Source organism: Gobio gobio (assembly GCF_949357685.1).
Source record: "Gobio gobio genome assembly, chromosome: 7".
Lineage (NCBI taxonomy): Eukaryota > Metazoa > Chordata > Actinopteri > Cypriniformes > Gobionidae > Gobio > Gobio gobio.
Window position 1 is genome coordinate 54,328,700 of NC_137103.1, and position 22,033 is coordinate 54,350,732.

The 22,033-nt window shown below is 38.8% G+C and overlaps 1 protein-coding gene across 1 annotated transcript in view; it reads right to left on the reverse strand.

The window, feature by feature from the left end:
* Positions 1 to 1,463: 1,463 nt before the first annotated feature.
* Positions 1,464 to 22,033, reverse strand: part of trpm2 (transient receptor potential cation channel, subfamily M, member 2) — a 71,594-nt gene continuing 51,024 nt past the window's right edge. Inside the window, exons 21-32 of the mRNA XM_079821122.1 lie at positions 17,966 to 18,147; positions 15,554 to 15,686; positions 13,869 to 13,956; positions 13,647 to 13,734; positions 12,022 to 12,170; positions 11,883 to 11,935; positions 10,036 to 10,065; positions 9,846 to 9,932; positions 9,550 to 9,628; positions 9,318 to 9,419; positions 5,737 to 5,853; positions 1,464 to 2,553 (exon numbers count right to left, since the gene is read on the reverse strand). Coding sequence (XP_079677248.1) covers positions 2,428 to 2,553; positions 5,737 to 5,853; positions 9,318 to 9,419; positions 9,550 to 9,628; positions 9,846 to 9,932; positions 10,036 to 10,065; positions 11,883 to 11,935; positions 12,022 to 12,170; positions 13,647 to 13,734; positions 13,869 to 13,956; positions 15,554 to 15,686; positions 17,966 to 18,147 — 1,234 coding nt within the window. The 3' untranslated portion in view covers positions 1,464 to 2,427. The remainder of the gene's footprint in view (positions 2,554 to 5,736; positions 5,854 to 9,317; positions 9,420 to 9,549; positions 9,629 to 9,845; positions 9,933 to 10,035; positions 10,066 to 11,882; positions 11,936 to 12,021; positions 12,171 to 13,646; positions 13,735 to 13,868; positions 13,957 to 15,553; positions 15,687 to 17,965; positions 18,148 to 22,033) is intronic.

Here is a 22,033-nt window from a genome sequence, read left to right on the forward strand (position 1 = left end):
CCGGCCACAGGGTCATGGAGGACCAGTGGAGAACCGGCCACAGGGTCATGGAGGACCAGTGGAGAACCGGCCACAGGGTCATGGAGGACCAGTGGAGAACCGGCCACAGGGTCATGGAGGACCAGTGGAGAACCGGCCACAGGGTCATGAAGGACCAGTGGAGAACCGGCCACAGGGTCATGAAGGACCAGTGGAGAACCGGCCACAGGGTCATGAAGGACCAGTGGAGAACCGGCCACAGGGTCATGAAGGAACAGTGGAGAACCGGCCACAGGGTCGTGAAGGACTAGTGGAGAACCGGCCACAGGGTCATGAAGGACCAGTGGAGAACCGGCCACAGGGTCATGAAGGACCAGTGGAGAACCGGCCACAGGGTCATGGAGGACCAGTGGAGAACCGGCCACAGGGTCATGAAGGACCAGTGGAGAACCGGCCACAGGGTCATGAAGGACCAGTGGAGAACCGGCCACAGGGTCATGAAGGACCAGTGGAGAACCGGCCACAGGGTCATGGAGGACCAGTGGAGAACCGGCCACAGGGTCATGAAGGAACAGTGGAGAACCGGCCACAGGGTCATGAAGGACCAGTGGAGAACCGGCCACAGGGTCATGAAGGACCAGTGGAGAACCGGCCACAGGGTCATGAAGGACCAGTGGAGAACCGGCCACAGGGTCATGAAGGACCAGTGGAGAACCGGCCACAGGGTCATGGAGGACCAGTGGAGAACCGGCCACAGGGTCATGAAGGACCAGTGGAGAACCGGCCACAGGGTCATGGGCGGCCGAGGCTCATTGATGCACGTGGAGGCCCCACCTTGCAACTTACAGGACTTAAAGGATCTGCTGCTAACATCTTGGTGCCAGATACCACAGCACACCTTCAGGGGTCTAGTACCTCGACGGGTCAGGGCTGGTTTGGCAGCAAAAGGGTGACCAACATAATATTAGGAAGGTGTTCATAATGTCTGATCAGTGTATGCTTTTAATAATGCCTTTAGCAACATTTGTACTATTTTGGTTTACTTTGATGAATAAAATAATTATTTGTTTAATAAACATACTATCATTAAAATATGTTAATATAAAAATATATTTTAAAAATACAGAAACAAAATGAAAGTATGAAAGCATTGAAGAAGTTCCCTTGGATTTACAGGATTTACAGTAGTAACAATACATGATAGTTTATTACATGATATGATTAATATCGTATTTTTAAATATGTTGGTCTCATTATAAATATGGCGATTTTCTCAAAGGCGGACACTCAACTTAATATATGATCTGAATCTAACCATGTCATGTCAACAAATGGAAAAGTCCGCAAACTATTTATCATCATGTATATTATTATTGTGCCTTTTACCCCAAATACCATACTTTCAGATATTCTTCTGCTATTGAAAAACTGTTACTTCAATTACCTTGAACAAAACTGAAAAATTAAGACCTTTGTCACGAAATATGGCAAACCATTGTCATTTAATTAATTACATTTATGCATTTAGCAAACGTTTTTACAACAAACCTGTAGAACTACACCAACTACTGCAAAGTAGCCAGGAGAACACACACACCTTTATTGTTGCATATATGCAGTTATTAATCATTTTTTAATAGTTTTAACAGTGCAGATACAGCATTTAGGTCACAAACCTGAGTCAATTTATATCGATATATTCTAATATTTAAGGCATTTCATAATTGCTTGTAAAATGGAGGTGAAAGTTTTTATGTGAAATAGCACAAACTCATCTTCCTGCTGACATCCCACAATGCAATGCTGCCTAATCTGGTCTAATTACGTCTGGTCAGCACTGTACTGTACATGAATCAATGGCTTTGCCGCATGAAGCACTCAAATATATACAGATTTTTTTTACACATCCATTGATTAAATTCTTTCTTTTCAGTTAATTGCTTACATTTTTATTGCAAATATATGTAATATGTAAATAGCTGTGTAATACGTGAGATAATGTACAGCCAACCGGTTATTTTCCTCAACTTCACTCTGCAACTACACCATTCCATGCATAACGTGTATATGTTTATGCATATATATGTGCAAACGAAACACTTGATTGACCGGCATTTATGTTTTAAAATGCAACCACATTCAAAATTATATTGAAACTTATGTCCAAAAGTACTAATAAATACAATAATGCATTATAAAACACATTCAACATACCATATGTGTGAGGCTGACTGTATGGCTTATGGATTGAACAGAAATCTGCATGAATGTGAGCAAATGATCTGGAGTTAAAGGCACCATTAATGGCATTAAAATGCAAAGGCCCAAAGGAATTTTTAGTCATTATTCATGCAGTTCTGTTTGGTGGTGTTAGTAGCACGGAAATGGCACACCTTTAAAGACACGTTTGCGCTCATTGTAGCATGTGTGTGTGTGTTTTCCTGAGGGTCAAAAGTGTGTGTTGTGAAGCTGTGCTACATGACGTAGAGCCTCTCGCTGGTATGGACACACACACGCGATGCTGCTCACTTCCCGCCACTTGAGCGGATGATGAGATGACGCCGAGCTCTCAACCTGCAGCAAAAACAAAGACAGCTTAAGTTGCTCCGCGAACCCAACCAGAGCTGAAATACTGCCACTAAAGCACTAAATGAAAAACACTTATGGAGCGCTGTGACTGCACAGAACATCAAACTGGATGTGCTTGTGATGTTTTATGTCTATCGAACTGGGGACTCGCATCGTCAGAATCACAGAGAGTATTATGAGATCGTAACATTTATTCAGTGTCTGCACCAGGGGCGGTTCTAGGATTTCCATTTTAGTGGGGCTTAGCCCCAGTGAGGGTATTTTAGGGTCCAAATTGCGCTATTAACTAGTAGCTTACTAACATGCATATCCATAGGATGGCTGTTTATTAATACTTATTAAGTAATACTTATAAAGCTCCCCCGAGAAAATGTTTATTTCTCTGATCTACACACCGTATGTGCATTTTAAGATGTTCTGAAGGCCAAAAAATGTGATAAAAATAGCTTGAAACCCATGTCACTGGGCAGTAGATTATTTGTCTTTCTTATCTCCACATCTCTTTTTTTCTCTGTTTTTCTCTTGCCCAGTGTCTTCCCCTCCTAACGCTGAGCTTTAACTGATATAGTTTTTCCATTTTCGTCAGTGAAGTAAATATGGTTTACATATTAACATACTGATATTGATATGTTTTATGAATACTTTTCTTAGACACGTTAATTTACTGTTTATTAAAGTTTTAAGTTCATTAAATTAATTCACAAAATAAACACATTCATTACTAATCTTATACCCAATACAGGCTGAAATAGCTGAGCTTTTTATTTATTTATTGAAGGCTACAAATGGAATAATATTAATGTACAATATGTACACATTCATTATTAATTGTATGCCTAATCTGAAGAAAACGGTTTTGTTAATATTTCTTGTTTGTTAATTACATTATGAATCACATTGGCCTATTTTCAATTCAAATTGGTGAAATTAGACAAAAGTGTAGGCTATTCATTTGCCTGAATATTTTTGTTTAACATTTCTGACTTAAAGGGTTAGTTCACCCAAAAATGAAAATTCTGTCATTAATTACTCACCCTCATGTCGTTCGACACCCGTCAGACCTCCGTTCATCTTCAGACACAAATGAAGATATTTTAGTGTAAAGCTGATGCTGAGAAAGGCTTCAGATAGGCCTCCATTGGCATTCAGTACATTTACACTCACAAGACCCATAAAAGGCACTTAAAACGTCGTTACAAAGTCCATCTCACCACAGTGACTCTACAATAATCTTACGATGCGACGAAAATAGTTTTTGTGCGCAAAAAAAATCAAAATAACACCTTTTTCCAACTTGTTCTTGTCTTCCGTGTGCGCCTCCACGACGCATGCGCGAGAATATGACGCAGATCCGGCGTTCAGACACATGACCCAGAAGCGATTTGTTTACAAGCAGAGGAAGACGCGCGTATCTCAGCTGTTGGATTCTACATTGATCGTGCTTTAGGTCTCGGTGTAGTTCTCAAAATGGGGTTAAAGTGTGCATTTCATGGATTCCCGAACGCTGGCGCTACGTCATATTCTCGCGCATGCGTCGTGGAGGCACACACGGAAGACAATAACAAGTTGGATAAAGGTGTTATTTTGATTTTTTTTTGCGCACAAAAACTATTGTCGTCGCATCGTAAGATTATTGTAGAGTCACTGTGGTGAGATGGACTTTGTAATGACGTTTTAAGTGCCTTTTATGGGTCTTGGGAGTGTAAATGAACTGAATTCCAATGGAGGCCTATCTGAAGCCTTTCTCAGCATCAGCTTTCAACTAAAATATCTTCATTTGTGTCTGAAGATGAACGGAGGTCTGACGGGTGTCGAACGACATAAGGGTGAGTAATTAATGACAGAATTTTCATTTTTGGGTGAACTAACCCTTTAAAGAAGCAGAGTCTTAGCTTACATTTCTCTCACTTGACGTCGAGTCGTGCTGCTAAAATTCGCCTCAGCAGATTCTGTGTGAACATAAAGCCCGCCTACTCTGATTTGATTGGTTTTCTCGAATATTTTTACATTGACGAGCGGTGACAGACCAATGAGGCTCAGATGAACACACACACCTCTGCTTCTGACGTGCGGATTGAAGAACACGCAGAAAGACGGGACGAAGCCGAATCCTCCCGCCAGTTTCATATGTTTTAAAGGTTAATCACACATTTTTTTAGGGGGGCTGGGGCAGAAGTTAAGCGGGGCTGAAGCCCCCCCTAAAAAGGGTCTAGAACCGCCCCTGGTCTGCACCAAGCGGCTCTTCCCCCAGTTTCTCTTGAAGCCGATACGGAAGTGATTTAAACTGCAGTTCATGGACTGGCCACTAGAGACAGACTCCAGAAGGAGCAGAATCTCATTGAGCTCATGATTAAATGCCCAACTTTACAGCAGAAGAACACATGTTTACAGTCTGGGACAAACTGTGGTTTTGGTCTATACGGCTAATTTTGCCCTTCATGACGATGGTGAAAAAAGTTTTTTTTTTTTAAATTTACAATTTTTTTTATCGTAAGTGGACACAATCAAATGATTTGATCTCAATTTAAACAAAAACACATGCAATTCCCATAAAACCAATTCATTTTTTAAAATTAAAATTAAAAAACTAAATTTTAATTATTTAAACGAGCACAAATTAATTATGCTTAATTTAATCAGGCCATAATCCTTTTTTTCAGTGTACATATATATAATGTGTGTGTGTGTGTGTGAGTGAGAGAGAACAGTAAAATAGGACAATTTGCGCTAGTAATTTCAAAGTGAAGGCTTAGAATGGACCCTATACTTAAAAGTGCTCCTTTTTTCCCCTTTTTGGAAAAACAACCAATCACAGTCTTTAAAAGACTGTGTCATACGTAGCAACGGGGTCAGCCCCGCCTCTTCACTAAGATAAAAGTTTTTAAGCTAAATTAGGAGTTTTCTGAGAGGACTCTTAGTATCTTTATGAATACGGGCCCTGGCCTTTACCTAGGATTGTCGGAAGGGGAGAAATCGGTCCAAAATCGCCCTGATTATCTTGATGTGTGTACCCAGCATTACTTGCCTTTTACAATTTTTACTTGAATTTGTCTGTGTTTTATTTTTGGTCTATTTGAACAGGAGATGCTTCATATTCAGTCTGGCTAATAATTCCATCATACCAGAAAATCAGTGAGATATGAGATAAAGAGATGTTTTTCTACTCACTATGTGGTTTAGATCTGCCATCAGCGGAGCGTGTTTGTCACAGTGAAGTGTGATGATGGTGGTCTCCACCCAGGCATTATCAGTGTTCCTGCTGTCATCAACATAACCCTTATAGACCTGCACCAGAGAGGAAACACACACATCTTTAACTCAATACTCATGCTACTTTCCTGCTTTTGGCCATGTTTGATATTCCAGATGCACCAGTTGATTATAGATAAATAAATCAAGACAGTTCAGTTAATAGTTCATTTAGTTAAAGCTGCAGTCTGTAAGTTTCGCCTCTTTGTCGCCATCTCTGTTTGAAACCTGTAACTGCAGTTATTTGTTGAATTATCATCTTTACGGGTTGTGCGTCGGTGCGGATGAATCTGATGTTTTGAGGAGTGTGTGTGGCTGTCACTCATTCACCGCACCGGTGTGGATCCTGTACTTCAGAATCACATATTCCACGTCTTGGAAGTACGACCAAAATAATAAGTTTTTACCGCGAAAATGTCATCTGAACAATTAACATCAGCCACTTTTGTTCTGACCATCTAAGAAAAAAGCATTACAGTAAATCATGCTATCAACGGTGATTAAATCTAAAGCTCGCTCACATCACATCAAACCGTGCAAATTATTATTATTATTGTTATGTACTTTGTTCGCAATTTGTTAATGTTAGCAACATCAGCATTGTGTGACTACATGTATTCAGTGTGTATTAGCGTTACCGGTAACACTTTGCAATACGGGTGCACTAATATGCATTAAATCCTGCTTAACTAATACACAGATAATCATGAGTTAATGTGTGACTCATGAAGAACTAAACCATTTATTAATGATGACTGCATCAGCAACTAATGACGATTCTGTATGATTAATAGATTCAATAATGTATGAATTGTTATCAGTTAAATGTGTCAATGTGTTAATTCCCTAAAAACATATTATATTAACTAAAAGTGTAAATAAATGTGTTAATTACCACAATGGGTCGAAGCCATGCATTTCAACTTCCAGTTGTCCGCTTTAATTAATCATTAGCTAATGGTTTGCAAAGGTATCATTATGTTATGATTGAACTTGTTGAGGCACATCACTATTAAATAATTCTAAATTAATTCAAAACCCATAACCACAATGACATATTACTAAACAATTATTTAATAGTGATGTGCCTCAAGTCATAACATAATAATACCTTTGCAAATCATTAGCTAATGATTAATTAAAGCAGGCAACTGGAAGTTGAAATTCATGCCCACATGAAAAAATACTATAGTATATTATAGTAAAATGACTGTAGTAAATACTATAGTGTTTTTGAACCGTACTATAGTAAATTGTCTGACTCAGAGCAGTACGTTACATAAATATACTACAGTAAATTAACAAAGTGTAGTAAATACTATAATATACTACAATATACTACAATTTACTGTAATGTCTTTACTATAGTATGGTTCAAAAACACTTATTTTACTATAATATACTATAGTATTTTTTCATGTGGGTGGCTTCGACCCGTTGTGGTAATTAACACATTAATTTACACTTTTAGTCAATATAATATGTTATTAGGGAATTTAACAAAGCGGCAACTTCCCCCTGTTTCTCTTGAAGCCAATACGGAAGTGACTTAAACTGCAATTCATCGACTGGCCTATACGGTTTTGGTCTATACGGCTTATTTTGGTCTATACAGCTTATTTTGCCCTTCATGGCAAACGTCGACTGTGAGGAGGTGAATTTTTTATAACTCATTTGTTTGCATTATATAAAGTATTAAAGTTCTGCATAATTAAGGGCGTGGCCACTTTGAGTGACAGGTGGATTGCCATTTATCTGCTGTCTGTTAGTCATCACGTCAGCTCAGCTCCGCCCACATCCCGCCTCTTTGCCCATTTTCTGTTATCCGGGAGTGAAGCCATTAAAATAATATGTTTAATTATTCCAGCGGCTCTGAGAAAAGGCTATAAATGATCCAGCACCTGCAGCATCCTCACATGCGATAGCCTACTAGCCAGACTCATGCTTTATGTGTACAGACATGACGTAATGACGCAAAGACATGCTCCAATTTCCTGGAAATCCACCAGTACCACTCAAATTATAACACAATATTACAAGCGTACCGTTGTGAATCGGGCTAAGGTAAGGAGATGGTTTTGAACACTGGCTGGTTATGCACTTGCTCAGAAATTAGATTTTGGATCATTTTTAATCAAAAAAAGTTACAGACTGCAGCTTTAATTTAGTGAATAGTCGAACATCTAAATTCTATAATTATTTACTCACTGCATGCTGTATTTTTTCCATGCAACACTAAACCATAGATAATATATGAAACCCAATGCGGTTCAAATCTAAAGCCCTATTCGGACGGTAACTGTTTCTCACGTGGAAGTCTGTAAAAATAAATGTGCAGCCACTTCAGTGATAAACTCTTTATTCACGGTGGAGGAATGAGTTTTGTGATCCTGCGCACATGCTCAATAACATGATTGTGCTGTAAATAAAATACCATATGCTCGGTATAATAATAATAATAAATGCATATTTAATGTAATTATAGCTAAATAATATCCTAATTATTATGTAATTATTTAAATCTGTTTAAAAATAGGAAGATATATAGACGCACATTATAGTTCAAATGGTTTTGTATTTGATCTCAAAATAAAGGATGTCATTTGATTCCACATGGAAATGAGCGGGAATAAGAGAATACAGCCTCTTATTTACATGAGGTAATAATAATGCTGCGGTTATATAATCACTGCCGTAATAACGGCCCATTTCAAATGTTTACGTGATTTTCTTGTTTTTCTTTTTTTTTTGAGCGGTGATGAAATATATTGCTCTTGTAAAAGCATTTCAGTAATAAAAGTCTAGATCTTTAAAATGCATCCAAATTACAGCGAAGCGCAACCGTACGGTGCCCTGCAGGGGTCAAAAAGGATATAAACAGTGAATTTTTAAGTGATATATTCTTGAAAACTCAGAGATGTGGATTCGGACGGCAGTTAAATTACCACACAACCTTGGTGCTTGTCTAAAAACAGTAGGTAATTTGGCTGGGGATTTTTACGTGGGTGGTGACCTTAAGGCTCTCTCTCTTTTCTGTTTTTGTTTCTCGTTCCTTCAGTTATTATGCTTGTTAACAACAGGTGTTCATCATTAATGTCCAATCATCACTTCATTATCTCATTAACGTCAACGCTGCTTCAATGGCACTTTAACTCTGTAGTGCACACATGAAACCTAGGCAGTGTTTATTTATCATGGCCATTTTGCTGTGTACTACTACATAAAACTTACCTATTTCATTTACGTATGACTGACAAATGTGAATCACATTCAGTTTATTCATTTGTTTATGTTCTTGGTGTTTGTCTAAAAACAGTGGGTAATTCGGCCGGGGGGGTTTTACGGAGAAAAATACTGACATTCTGGGTTTCGGACGGCAATAAAATCACAGACTAGCCCCTGTCAATGATGAAAATACCCCACCAGAAACAATTACCGTCCGAATAGGGTTTATGTCTTTTAATCAGTAAAGTTGTGCATTATGTTGATTTCTTGCTCACCTGTTCCCCAGCCTTTAGTTCAGACTTGGTCTTGTCATGTAACTTTTTACCCAGAATCCTCTCCAGTGTCTGTGGTAGAGGCTCATCAGGTTTGGCTGGGCCCTGCAAGAGAAAAATGACTTAATACACATATCTAGAAAGCTTGTTTGTGGACAATATAGCAAATGTGATTTTTATGACTGCATAATAAAAGCAAATGCACCAATTCTCTCTATATTTTATGCATTCTCACCCCAGGAAGAGCCCCGGGCTTCTCTGCGTCCTCACAAACGGATAGAAACTCCAGCACTGTGTGTTCAGCATCACGCCACCTTTAAAACAGGCAGAAATCTCTTACACTGAGCGCCGGATGAACTGAGGACACCAGATTAATATGATCTCTAATCTGCTATAATCTCATAAATGCAAGAGCCTGTGTTGTTTTTGGTGTATTCGGTTGTAAACTTCAATTTCATCTGATATGAGATTAGACTTTAATTCCAGCAGGAAGTGAAGATGGGGATTTGAATGCCAGTGTTGTATGTATACCTGGTGAAGATTGGGTGGAGAATGTGATTGGGGCCGGGGGATTTCAGAGCCCCTTTTCCTCGTATCCCAGTCCTTCCTTCTGGATTCCTGGATAATCCATTCATGAGAATGAGACTCAATCAAATGCACTTGAATGCAAATTCCAGTATGAGAATAAAGGCACGGATTAAATATATTTTGCTTTGCGTACCTGTACTTGTCTAAGACTGAAGTGTCAGATCTGTACAGAGAAAAATATGTTTTAATTTACAAAAAGCTTCGCAAGACTGTTAGGAATACAAAAAAAAAGCATTTCAAGGTATATAATAAGTCTTCAGCTCTTACTAAATTGCAATGTACACGTGTCATGTTAAATCACTCAATGTGTTTACTATACATTTGTGCAGTGTTTAAGGGATTTTAGGCATTTTTTAAAATGTATATAAAAATTTATTTTTTAAATTCGTTTATTAAAAAAACTACTTTTTACGTAAAGTTCACTTTAAAAAGATCCACATTTCTCATTTTCATTCATGGAGGAGATAACACCATAAATGGAAGATTTCTGCCATCTACTGGAGAACAAACACTTTTAAAATAACATACAATTTCAATTAAAACAGCTAATTTGTAATTTTTTTATTTTTTATTTTAAAAAAGTTTTTATTTTATTTAGGTTTATGTTTAGACATTCTAAAATAATTATTATAACAATAAAAAAAGACAAGCATTTTTTTACAATTGGACATTATTGCATTTAAACAGCCTGGACAGTGTTATATACACACTATATTGCCAAACGTTTTGTTACGCCTGCCTTTACACACTCATGAGCTTCCCATTCTTAATCCGTAGGGTTTAATATGGAGTCGCAGCTCTAACAGCTTCAGCTCTTCTGGCTTTCCTCAAGGTTTAGGAGTGTGTTTATGGGGATTCTTCTAGAAGCGCAGAAGAAGAAGGCCTGGCTCTCAGTCTCCGCTCTAATTCATCCCAAAGGTGTTCAATCGGGTCGAGGTCAGGACTCAAGTTCCTCCACACCAAACTCGCTCATCATGTCTTTATGGAGCGACGCTTTGTGCACTGGTGCATGCTGGGACAGGAAGGGGCCGTCCCCAAACTGTTCCCACAAAGTTGGGAGCATGAAATTGTCCAAAATGTCTTGGTGAAGCATTAAGAGTTCCTTTCACTGGAACTAAGGGGCCAACCCCTGAAAAACAACCCCCACCCCATAATCCCCCCTCCACCAAACTTTATACTTGGCACAATGCAGTCAGGCAAATCCCGTTCTCATGGCAACCGCCAAACCCAGACTCGTCCATGGGATTGAACAGAGAAGCGTGATTGGTCACTCCAGAGAACACGTCTCCACTGCTCTAGAGTCCAGTGGCGGCGCGCTTTACCCCACTGCATCCCACGCTTTGCATTGCTCTTGGTGATGTAAGGCTTGGATGAGCGGCTCTGCCATGGAAACCCATTCCATGAAGCTCTACACACTGATCTTGAGCTCATCTGAAGGCCACAGAAGTCTGTAGCTCTTGCAGAAAGTTGGCGACTTCTGTGACCCTCAGCATGTGCTGACCCCGCTCTGAGATTTCACTTTGTGGCTGAGTTGCTGTTGTTCCCAATTACTTCCACTTTGTTATAACACCACTAACAGTTGAGCGTGGAATATTAAGTAAGAATTTTTTTTTTACGTAAGCAAGCATAGCTTATAAAAAGCAAAACCTTATGATCCATTATAATAATTTAATTAATGTATTAAATGTACCATTAATACAGACGCTGCATCTATTACGTCCCACATTTTCTCACTGACACTCGGAACATCTCGAAAAATATTGGGATTAGAGAAAAAGTCATGTTTCTCACTCATAATTACAAGTTTGTGGTGGTTCATGTGTGTTCAACTTGTAAATACGATATTCCCGACATGACTTGAATGCATCACAGAGTGTCGCCTTTCACTTTCAACTATATATTTAATAGTGGATAATATTTTCACAAGACTATATCGCTGATTTGATTAAGTGCCTCTCTATTTTTCACTATAAAACTTACTCGCTGCTGTCCTGTTGATTGAAAACTGGGGGAAGATACGGAGTGAAGTTTACCTAAAAGAGCAAAACATGTGTCACACGAGACAAACAATACAACAGAATGCTGTTATGAAATATGTGTTATAATTCATATCAGGCACCTCCCAGGACACCTTCTCCTCAGGCACAGGAAAGCGCTTGATGGTACTGCCCGGATACTGAAACTGACGTGCAAATGTGTGAGGGGCCGATTCATCCTCTGTCTCCTGTCCACTAGAGTCACCATCATCCCTGTCAGACATTTTACCTGCTGGATGGACAGAGGTCTTGATCAACAACCCAGTTCTTCCAGTCACATTAAGTTACATTTACATTTATGCATTTAGCAGACGCTTTGGATAAAATATCCATAAGTTATCTGGTCTTTAATAACGTTCTAAAAACGTTAGCATAAAAACATTTGTGTCAACTCATAATGTAATAACTGCACATAATGTAATAAGCATTACATTATTATTATTATAATAAAATGTTCATAATGTAAAAATTGCCCCAAATGTAATAGAATCTGGAGATCATAATGTAATAATATTTTACATTATGAGAAAATGATTACATTATAAACTCACCAAAAACATATTTTCATTATTGTAATATTTTTTAAAACATAAAAAAAATATTAGTTCTCCCTTACAGAAAATTTTTAAAAATCTAAATCCAGTCTTAACCTCTTAACTGTCACCGTCCCGCCTGGCACTCTTTTTTGGATCGCCTTTTTTTGTATAATATATTTGAGTAATTATCATAAATTAGGTATCATTTGAAAGCTTACGGACTCAAAATGCATCCTGTGTAAACCGTTTTGAAATTGGAGGTTGCATTACCATGGAAACGGTACTTTAAATTCTTCTAGCGGGCTCCTCCCCCTAGTGGGCGGGGTCATGTTTCATATCACAACATTTATTTTAACTATTTTATAATCAAAACCTTTTTTAATCTTGACAAAACACACATTGTCGGAAAGGTCTGAGTCTCAAGGTTCCATATTTGGTGACTGTTTTGTGATGGAAGTGACATTTGGAAATGTCAAAATGCATAAAAAAAAACAATCAATGGAATGTGCATGACACCCGGTGGCTATTTTTGGTATAGCGCATAAAGATCTCATGGGAACTTCAATTTTTGTGAATTATTACTTATTATTAGTCTTAAAATCAGCAAATAATCAGTGCATGTTAATTTTACAATAGATTAAAGTGGATCTAACATACAATATTAATCTAACATAACAAATTAATACTTTTTTTATTCAGCGAGGATGCATTAAACTGATCAAAAGTGACAGTAAAGACACTCATAATGTTACAAAAGATTTCGATTTCAAATAAACGCTGTTCTTTTAACTTCCTATTCCTCAAAGAATATGAAGCAGCACAACTGTTTTCAACATTAATAATAATAATCATAAATGTTTCATCATATTAGAATAATTTGTGAAGGATCATGTGACACTGAAGACTGGAGTAATGATGATAAATTCAGCTTTGATCACAGGAATAAATTACATTTGACTATATATTCACATAGAAAACAGCTATTTTACATTGTAATAATATTTCACTATTTTTACTGTATTTTTTATCAAATAAATGCAGGATTGAGGAACAATAAACGTTTAAAAAGCAGTGCATCTAAGTTCTCATTGCAAAAAAAGGGATTTGTGTCTCTAATGTTTAAAAAGACAGATCATGAGCAAAGCATGCATACATTTAATAACACTGCTTACTCATTAGAGGAGGCTGCATTTTGGATTTGCATCCCTGAGATTTCAGCGCATCTATAATCCATCGCAAAGCTTTGGCCGACTCCGAAACCTGCCAGAAGACAAGAGATTCACCATCTGACACTCACATTTGCTTTGACACGCTGCCGGAAAAAATGAACAGAACTAGCTGACTGTGAAACACTGTTTATGGGGTATGTGTGAGTGTCAGTGGCAGAACAACACCTGCTCTTCAAGCTTGGTGAGCCGCTTCGCCATGGTGGCGGAAACCATCTCCTGCTCCCGCTCCAGAAGTTCAGACATCGCTCCAACCCTGAGAGGAAAACATGTTTAACCTTCATATACGAGTGCGAAATTATGAAGTCTTAAGCTGAAATTCACAGTAAAAATGCACTTTTAGAAGTTTGTCGCACATCTTTTTGGGAAGTTGACATATTTTAAGAGTTTTTCTTTGCTTGGACACTGTGAAGAAATGGAAAATGAGCCAAATCTTACAGAGGATCTTCTCGGATTCACACATTTCTGAAGATACATTTTGGCAATGGGCATATGGTCAGAAGTTCATGTACTGAGTAAATGAGTCGGAATGCACACGGGATAATTTCGAGCTACAGTAAAAACAAGTGAAATATGATAAAATTGTGTCAAATTTGAGGTTTTCCCAAAAATGAGTTCATTAAGCCCTCGTCTAGCGATCCCAATGCTCCAAATAGCCACTAAACATCTATAAGTATCTGTATTTGTACGTTTTCTGAGAGGAGTACCTTTCCCTTGTCCATGAAAAATGACGACTTCTCGACCACTGGCCTCGATACACAAGTTTGGTATCGTTTTAAAGCGCATTATTCCAACTTTGTGAATATTCATAGCGAATTCTCGATGGCTAAACCAATGAAATGTAATTATTTTAAACTCATGCTGATGTAAACAAAACGATCTTACTCGCGTGTGACTCTACTGCACAGACTCTCAGACAATGTGCGATCCCGATATACACACACATACACAGAATTACTGTATTTCAAAATGCAATCAAATGATCTGTTGTGTCTTAAATGAACGTTTGGCGGAAGACATCTGATGTGTGACATTATATTAGTTCGGTGCGGTACAAAAGGTCTTAATATTTAGGCTGTCTGTCTCTCAATGTTAATAAAACAAATGTGATATCATGTGGAAAAAAAGTTGAATATACTGTATATTTTTCCAATAGATATTTGGTGTTGATTTGGTGTGTGTCAAATGTGGTGTTATTACCAGGGACTTTAAGGTATGGTTGCTGGTGATGTTGTTTTGGAACCTCACTTTTTCTCAAAATGGATTTCAAAAAGGTGTAGCTCAGTCATTTTCTGTCTGATTCCAACAAAGCATACATCATTTTGTAAGTTTTTTTTTAATAGAGAATGTGAAAATAATTATAATTTTTGGAAATGTGCTTATTGTGACTCGTTTTGCCAGCACGGGTCACATTTTTTTAAAGGAACATTGCCTTTTAGCAAATTATGTAGGAACATTATGTCACATATATTAATATTCATGAATGTAAGAATTTTAAGCTCATGAATATTATATTAAGCCCCTCCCCCTGACCTGTCAGACCATCACTCCTCCCTTCCTTGTACTCTAAACGCTTCCTTAAATCAAATTCGGTACACTGTAAAAATAAATTCAGGTCTCCAATTGAAAATTTTCTAGTGACCGATCACATCTACATTTTTCAGTTGGCCAAATTTAATTTTTGTGAATTGATGCAATTTAATTCAATTAAAATTCAAGAAATTCAATTTGGCCAACTAGAAAATGTAGATGTGATCGGTCACTAGAAAATGTTCAATTGGAGACCTGATTTTTCAAACACATGAGCAGTTTTGTTTCATGCCCTATTTCAGTCCTGTGCTTCTCTGAGTTACTTCTCTGCGGTGTCCTGGATACGATGCTCCACGCTCTGGCTCTCGTCCTGTCGTGTAGATTGCAGATAGTTGTCCTTCATGAAGGCTTCCCATGACAACAGCTCCTCATCCTCAGTCTGCTCTAGCTCCTGCCCTGTGGAGAGCCATGTACTTAAACCAGGGATTGAGACACTCACTCACTTAAAGTGATCAAAATATAAGCTTTGTTCGTGTAGCTCAAACAGTAGAACTGGTTTGGGATTTGATTTTCAGGAAGTGCATGAACTGATAAAATGTAAACATTGAATGCAATGTAAGTCACTCTGGATAAAAGCATCTGCCAAATGCATAAATGCAAATGCTATAGTGAGTCATGCAACAAAACAGGCAGTTTGGATGTTTTTAATTCGATTGTGTTGCTCGCAATGCGTCATGGTTCCTGCGTTTATAATGCTTTAATGAAGACTTTTGTTTTTTTTTAAATGAATGGAAAAAATACATCCACAACCAGCGCCGCTGAAAAAGGGGACGGATGCCAATGCACTCTATAAACTGGACCCGATTTTATGCTCATTGGGCCCTATTTTAATGATATGAGCACATGGTCTGAAGCTCATGGTGCAAGTGCACTTAGGGCATGTCCGAATCCACTTTTGAGACACTAACTTTTTCTACATTTTTCAACTAAATATCGAAATAAATCTATTATTATTATTATTAAACTAAATTAACCATATAAACTAAATTACTGCTCTAATTACTGATCTAAAGCCCACACTGTCACTGTATGATAATGGAAATGAACTGATGACATTTTTTCTCTAGATTGAATGGCTAGACGGCTGAATAAAATTATGCTGCATTATTTTCCTGTTTAACACTGTTAAGCTGCTTTTGAAACAATCTGTATAGTTAAAAGCGCTATATAAATAAAGTTGACTTGACTTGCTAGTTTAATGATGGGAAAAATGGTCGGCACGCCAGGCGCATGATCCAAAAGGGTTTTACCTAGTCTCTTAATGAGTGTTACCAATCAGAGCCTCATCTCCCTTACCCTTTAAAAGCCAGTTGCGCTTGCACAATAGCTATGTCACTATTTACATCGCGTAATATAGACACCCTCAACCTGACGAGTTTAAATACATGTGTGTTGCCATGATTAGGTAAATAGGTATCCAAATAGGTAATTCTGATACTTGCAATGACTATCCATTATGACATTTTCATCTTATGTACACAATAATAATCTTTTACATTTTAATCCTTTAATTTTTCATATGTAAAAGTGTGTGTGTGTGCTGCTGCATGTCCCTGTGTGTGTGATAAGCAGAGTTGTGCACTGGCTCATATTACTAACTCATTCGTTAAATAACAAAATTATACTGCATTATTGACTTTAGAGCAGGTGTGTGTTGGTCAATGGTCAGTGGTTTTCAGTTCCTCACAATAGCAGCGCTCCAACAATGCTCCTGATCACACCTGGTGTTCAGACCAGATGCCCATGGGGGAACAGATGCGCCAGTGCATTTGATATTTAAAGGGTTAGTTCACCCAAAAATGAAAATTCTGTCATTAATTACTCACCCTCATGTCGTTCGACACCCGTAAGACCTCCGTTCATCTTCAGAACACAAATGAAGATATTTTAGTGTAAATCTGATGGCTCTGAAATGCCTCCATTGGCACAATGCACTTTACTCTCTCAAGACCCTTAAAAGGTACTAAAGACGTCGTTACAAAGTCCATCTCACTACAGTGGTTCTACAATAACTTTAAGAAGTGATGAGAATAGTTTTTGTGCGCAAAAAAACCCTAAATAACGACTTACATAGTGATGACGATTTCAAAACACGGCATCATGAAGCTTCGAAGCGTTATGAATCAGTGAGTCGAATCATGATTCGGATCGGGTGTCAAACCGCTGAAATTTAGCGATCCAAACTGCTGAAATCACGTGACTTAGGCGATTTAAACTGCTGAATCGACTCACTGATTCATAACGCTTCATGATGCTGTGTTTTGAAATCGGTCATCACTATATAAGTCGTTATTTAGGGTTTTTTTGCGCATAAAAATTATTCTCATCGCTTCATAAAGTTATTGTAGAACCACTGTAGTGAGATGGACTTTGTAACGACTTCTTTAGTACCTTTTAAGGGTCTTGAGAGTGTAAAGTGCATTGAGCCAATGGAGGCCTTTCAGAGCCATCAGATTACAACTAAAATATCTTCATTTGTGTTCCGAGGATGAACGGAGGTCTTACGGGTGTCGAACGACATGAGGGGAAGTCATTAATGACAGAATTTACATTTTTGGGTGAACTAACCCTTTAAACAACGTCTAGACTAACGGACATCAGTAATCTCTACGATCATGTGTGTTTTCAGTAAAAGAGGTTGTGTGGCTGTATTATGGCACTGGCCCAGCACTCACTGAAGTGTTTGTGTCTCTGTGGAGGGTAGCGCAGCAACACTCCTCTGACGAAGAGGATGAGGTGACTGAGGAGGATGAAGGGTGGAGGAAGGGCGGGTCGACTGTGGTACTCCTTAATCAGCTCGTACCGCTGGAACTTCCAGATGGTGTCCGTGTTGTCTTGAACCTCCTGGAAAGTGTAGCTGTGAAGCACAAAGATAGAGTTTAAAGCCCTGAAAAGTCACGGCAATACTGCATCATGCATCTTCTATAATTCTGTACAGCAAATGACAAGATACAACGGGCCAGATTTACTAAACAGGGCAAATTAGCGTGAGAGCGCAATCCCCCAAAAAAGTGCAGATGTGAGTGTAAAGCTCAGCGCGTGATCTACTGACGACACGCACATTAAAGACACAGATGCAACCGGTCATTTCCATAATGACCAACACAATCTACGAGTTAGCATCTAGTTTAAAGCAGCACTAGGTAACTTTTCAACCTTTATAATATATTTTCAAGACTCTTGTGATGATACATCGACTTACAATAGGTTGAATGACACGTCTGCCATAGCCTGACGGGGTCTGTATCGTTTTTAAACTTCGGGTTTCGGGTAGTAACCCGAGAACAAAAAGAACTACAAAATTCGACTGCTTTACGGCATATACGCCACTTCCTTAAATTCGGACGTGCGAGCCCAACTATCATTTGTTTGCCGAATGTTATAGTCATGGCCGAAGCAGCACAGAAAAATAAGAAAGCAAAGGTTTTGTCGGAGGAAAGCAAAAAGAGGAAACGAGAAAGTGAAGGGATTAAAGCCAGGATGAGGATCAACATTGGGTCAGTGTTTGCTCGTCGGCGTGAGCTGAAGGAGGAGGGGCTACATTCTTGCAAGTAAATACATAAGACGTACAAAATCATATATTAGGATACCTAACATGTCTGTGATATTTGTTTATTTGTCTTGCCTCAAGCTATAATGCAAATCGATTTTTCAAATTTGCAGATTAATCTATGGTAGCTTGATATTATAATAATGACGATATATGGTTATTACCTACAACTCAAACAATGAATTGAAGTATCATATAGATTCTGTAAAACGGGAACCAATAGACTAGGCTACTATAATGACGCTGGCTTGTAAACGTGAGCATCGCGATCATTTGGCGTTTGAAAAAAAATAAAACCCATGAAATGATATTCATATGACATGCTGAAACATATGCCACTGTACCTGGGATGAAGACATTTCACACGCGACGCAAGCAGAACTCCTGCATGTGAACTCAGGGCTATCATGGTTTTCATGTCAATAAATGCACGTGTGATGCATCCGCTGATGTAGAATGACAGAGTTTACGACAGTAGTAGAGGACAATACTGTTTCCCAACTGTAGGGGGACCCAGAGAGCAAAACCTACCTAGTGCTGCTTTAAGGTGCGCTGTTTTGGGCGGTAAATAATGGCACAAACGCCAGTATATTGACGAGAGCAAACGTAGGTAAATCACCTCGCATGATTCATTTAAATACTCACCTCCCATAAATACTGCGTCTGAAAGGGAAACTCCTCCAAATGCATATGCAATAAGATCAGCCGCAAAAATAACCCTTCAAGCCTTTTCAGCGCTAGTTTCTCACTGCATGCCTTTAGTAAATCCTCACAGTAGTTTATTAAAGCCAAAAGAGGGTTTGCAAACTGAACCATAGTCTGCAATTTAAGGCACTTTAAGGTACACTACACTCTAAAAAAAAAGGCTCGTAATCATAGGGGAACCTTTTTTAGTGCTATATAGCACCAATTTTGGTGCTTCAGTGGTTCTTCAGCGGTTCTTCAGAGGTGCTATATAGCACCTTAGTCAAAGAACCGGTGAAGAACCGGTGAAGAACCTCTGAAGAACCACTGAAGCACCAAAATTGGTGCTATATAGCACTAAAAAAGAGCCAAGAACCATTTTTGGTGCAATATAGAACCTTTTTTTTTTTAGAGTGTAATAGTGCATTATGGAAATGATTCGGCTGCGTCTGTGTGCTTTAATTTGTGTATCGTCAGTAGATCACGCGCAGAACTTTACACTCCCACAGCCCATTGGTAAGCCCCTCCCCTCGAACGCAGATGAGCCAATGGCAGTTGAGTATCAGTTGCACGGGGACCGAAACTCGGACATCTTTAGGTTTCAGCGCCATAGAGAAACATTGGGAGATCTGAAGCTCTCATTGGTTTGATGTTGTTTATGCTACAAAAATGGTCAAACGATATGTCTGGGATACTGTAACACTGGCTGTGTCCGAAAACCTAGGCAGCTGACTTGTTGCCTCACTGCCTTATCAGACAATGGCTTGTAAGGTAGCGTTTGTGCATGAAGGCACCTCACAAAACTAATTTCGGACAGACTTCTTAGGCAGTGTAAAGGTTTAATGATCTACAGCAAAATAGAGAGAGCTTTAGTGAGAACTAAACACACATTTAACTACTACATTAGTAATTTTTCGCTAGAAATTACATCAGAAGTAGAAAATATTGGTAAAAAACGTACGTTTACACACAAACTGACCAGCAAACGCAACTTTCGGACGCCATCTTTTTTTCCCAGCTCAACTGTCACAGAATGGAAAGCACAGGATTGTGGGATATCAAAGGCAGCGAAGGATACAAATATGCTGCCTTCAAAACTCGATGAGATGAAGGGATCTCAGGAGACAGGAAGTGAAGCTAACATTAGATTCGGATGTGCCTTGGTGCCTTCCTGCCTTGAAATGTGTCCTCCGAAGGCAGCATTTTCCAGGTTTCGGACGCAGCCACTGACTCCAGGTATCCTGCGAGGATTTTCTGGTTGTCATACTCTCATTAAGTTACGCTAACATACAAACCTAAATAACTAACTGTTCTCACACCATGTAACATTAACAGTGTAGGTCAAATACACATAAACGAATGTCTACATTTCAGTGCATCTCTCCATATTAAGATGGTTAAACAGTGTTGATCCTGGGTTTTGTCGGTTCTGTGTTTGTGGCGGCCTCAACATGAGGCTTCTCCCGCTTGCATTGAGATCTGTAAACCCTCGCTTCCAAATTTATCACCCACCATATTTATTTTAAAATCTTATATATGAGTGTTTTTGTATCATTTGCTGTGTATGTTAATGAAATGCAACGGAGGAGAGAGAGACGTTAATGCACACTTCTTATGCTTTGTTTGTACGGTGAGTTTGGTGAAAAAGGACGCAATAAACTTCACCAATAATCCATCAGTTAAGTTTGGCCATCAATCGGAGGGGGTCCGCTACATTCTGTGTCAAAAAACAACTTGGGATAAGGGTTTCACACTGACATCTGTCATTGTAAGATATAGCAACTCTGTTTGTTTGTCCGAGTTACAACACTAACTAAGAGGGGCGGGGCTTACCGATGGGTCAATTGCGCTCTCACGCTAATTTGCACAGTTGAGTAAATCTGACCCATAGGGCCCTATCTTGCACCCAGCGCAATTGACTTTGTACACCGACGCATGTGTCATTCCTATTTTGCACCCGCGCAAAGCGCGCTTTTCCCTCCACAGAAGCACGTCGCTAAACTAGTGAATGCACTTGCGCTCCCTGGGCGGTTCAGCGCAAAAAAGGAGGCGTGTTCCGGCGCAAACAATCCCTGGTGCTATTTTGCTGTTCCATTAAACAATTGCGCCACTGACCAGAAAAAACCTAGTCTAAAGTCAGTGGCGCGTTGCGCGTTGTTCATTTTGCTATTTTAAGGGCGCATGCTTGACCATAATGTATAGCGTGCACAACGCGCATACACTTTGCTCATGTAATCTACACAGATGCAACAGTTATTTTTGCAAATCATAAATTGTTACACTAAAAAAATATTAACACATGAGATGACGGAAATCATTGTGGTGTGCCACGAAGATGTGAAAAAATAGGCATAAATCTAGCTTACAAATGATTCAGGCTAATTGTAATAATTAAGGATAAGACCTGTTTGCCCAATATAGTGGCAAGACATATATGTATATAAGGACATCTGACAAATTGGTTTGTCCGTCAAGAACCAGGAAAAAAAATCGACTGAAAAACTGAAAA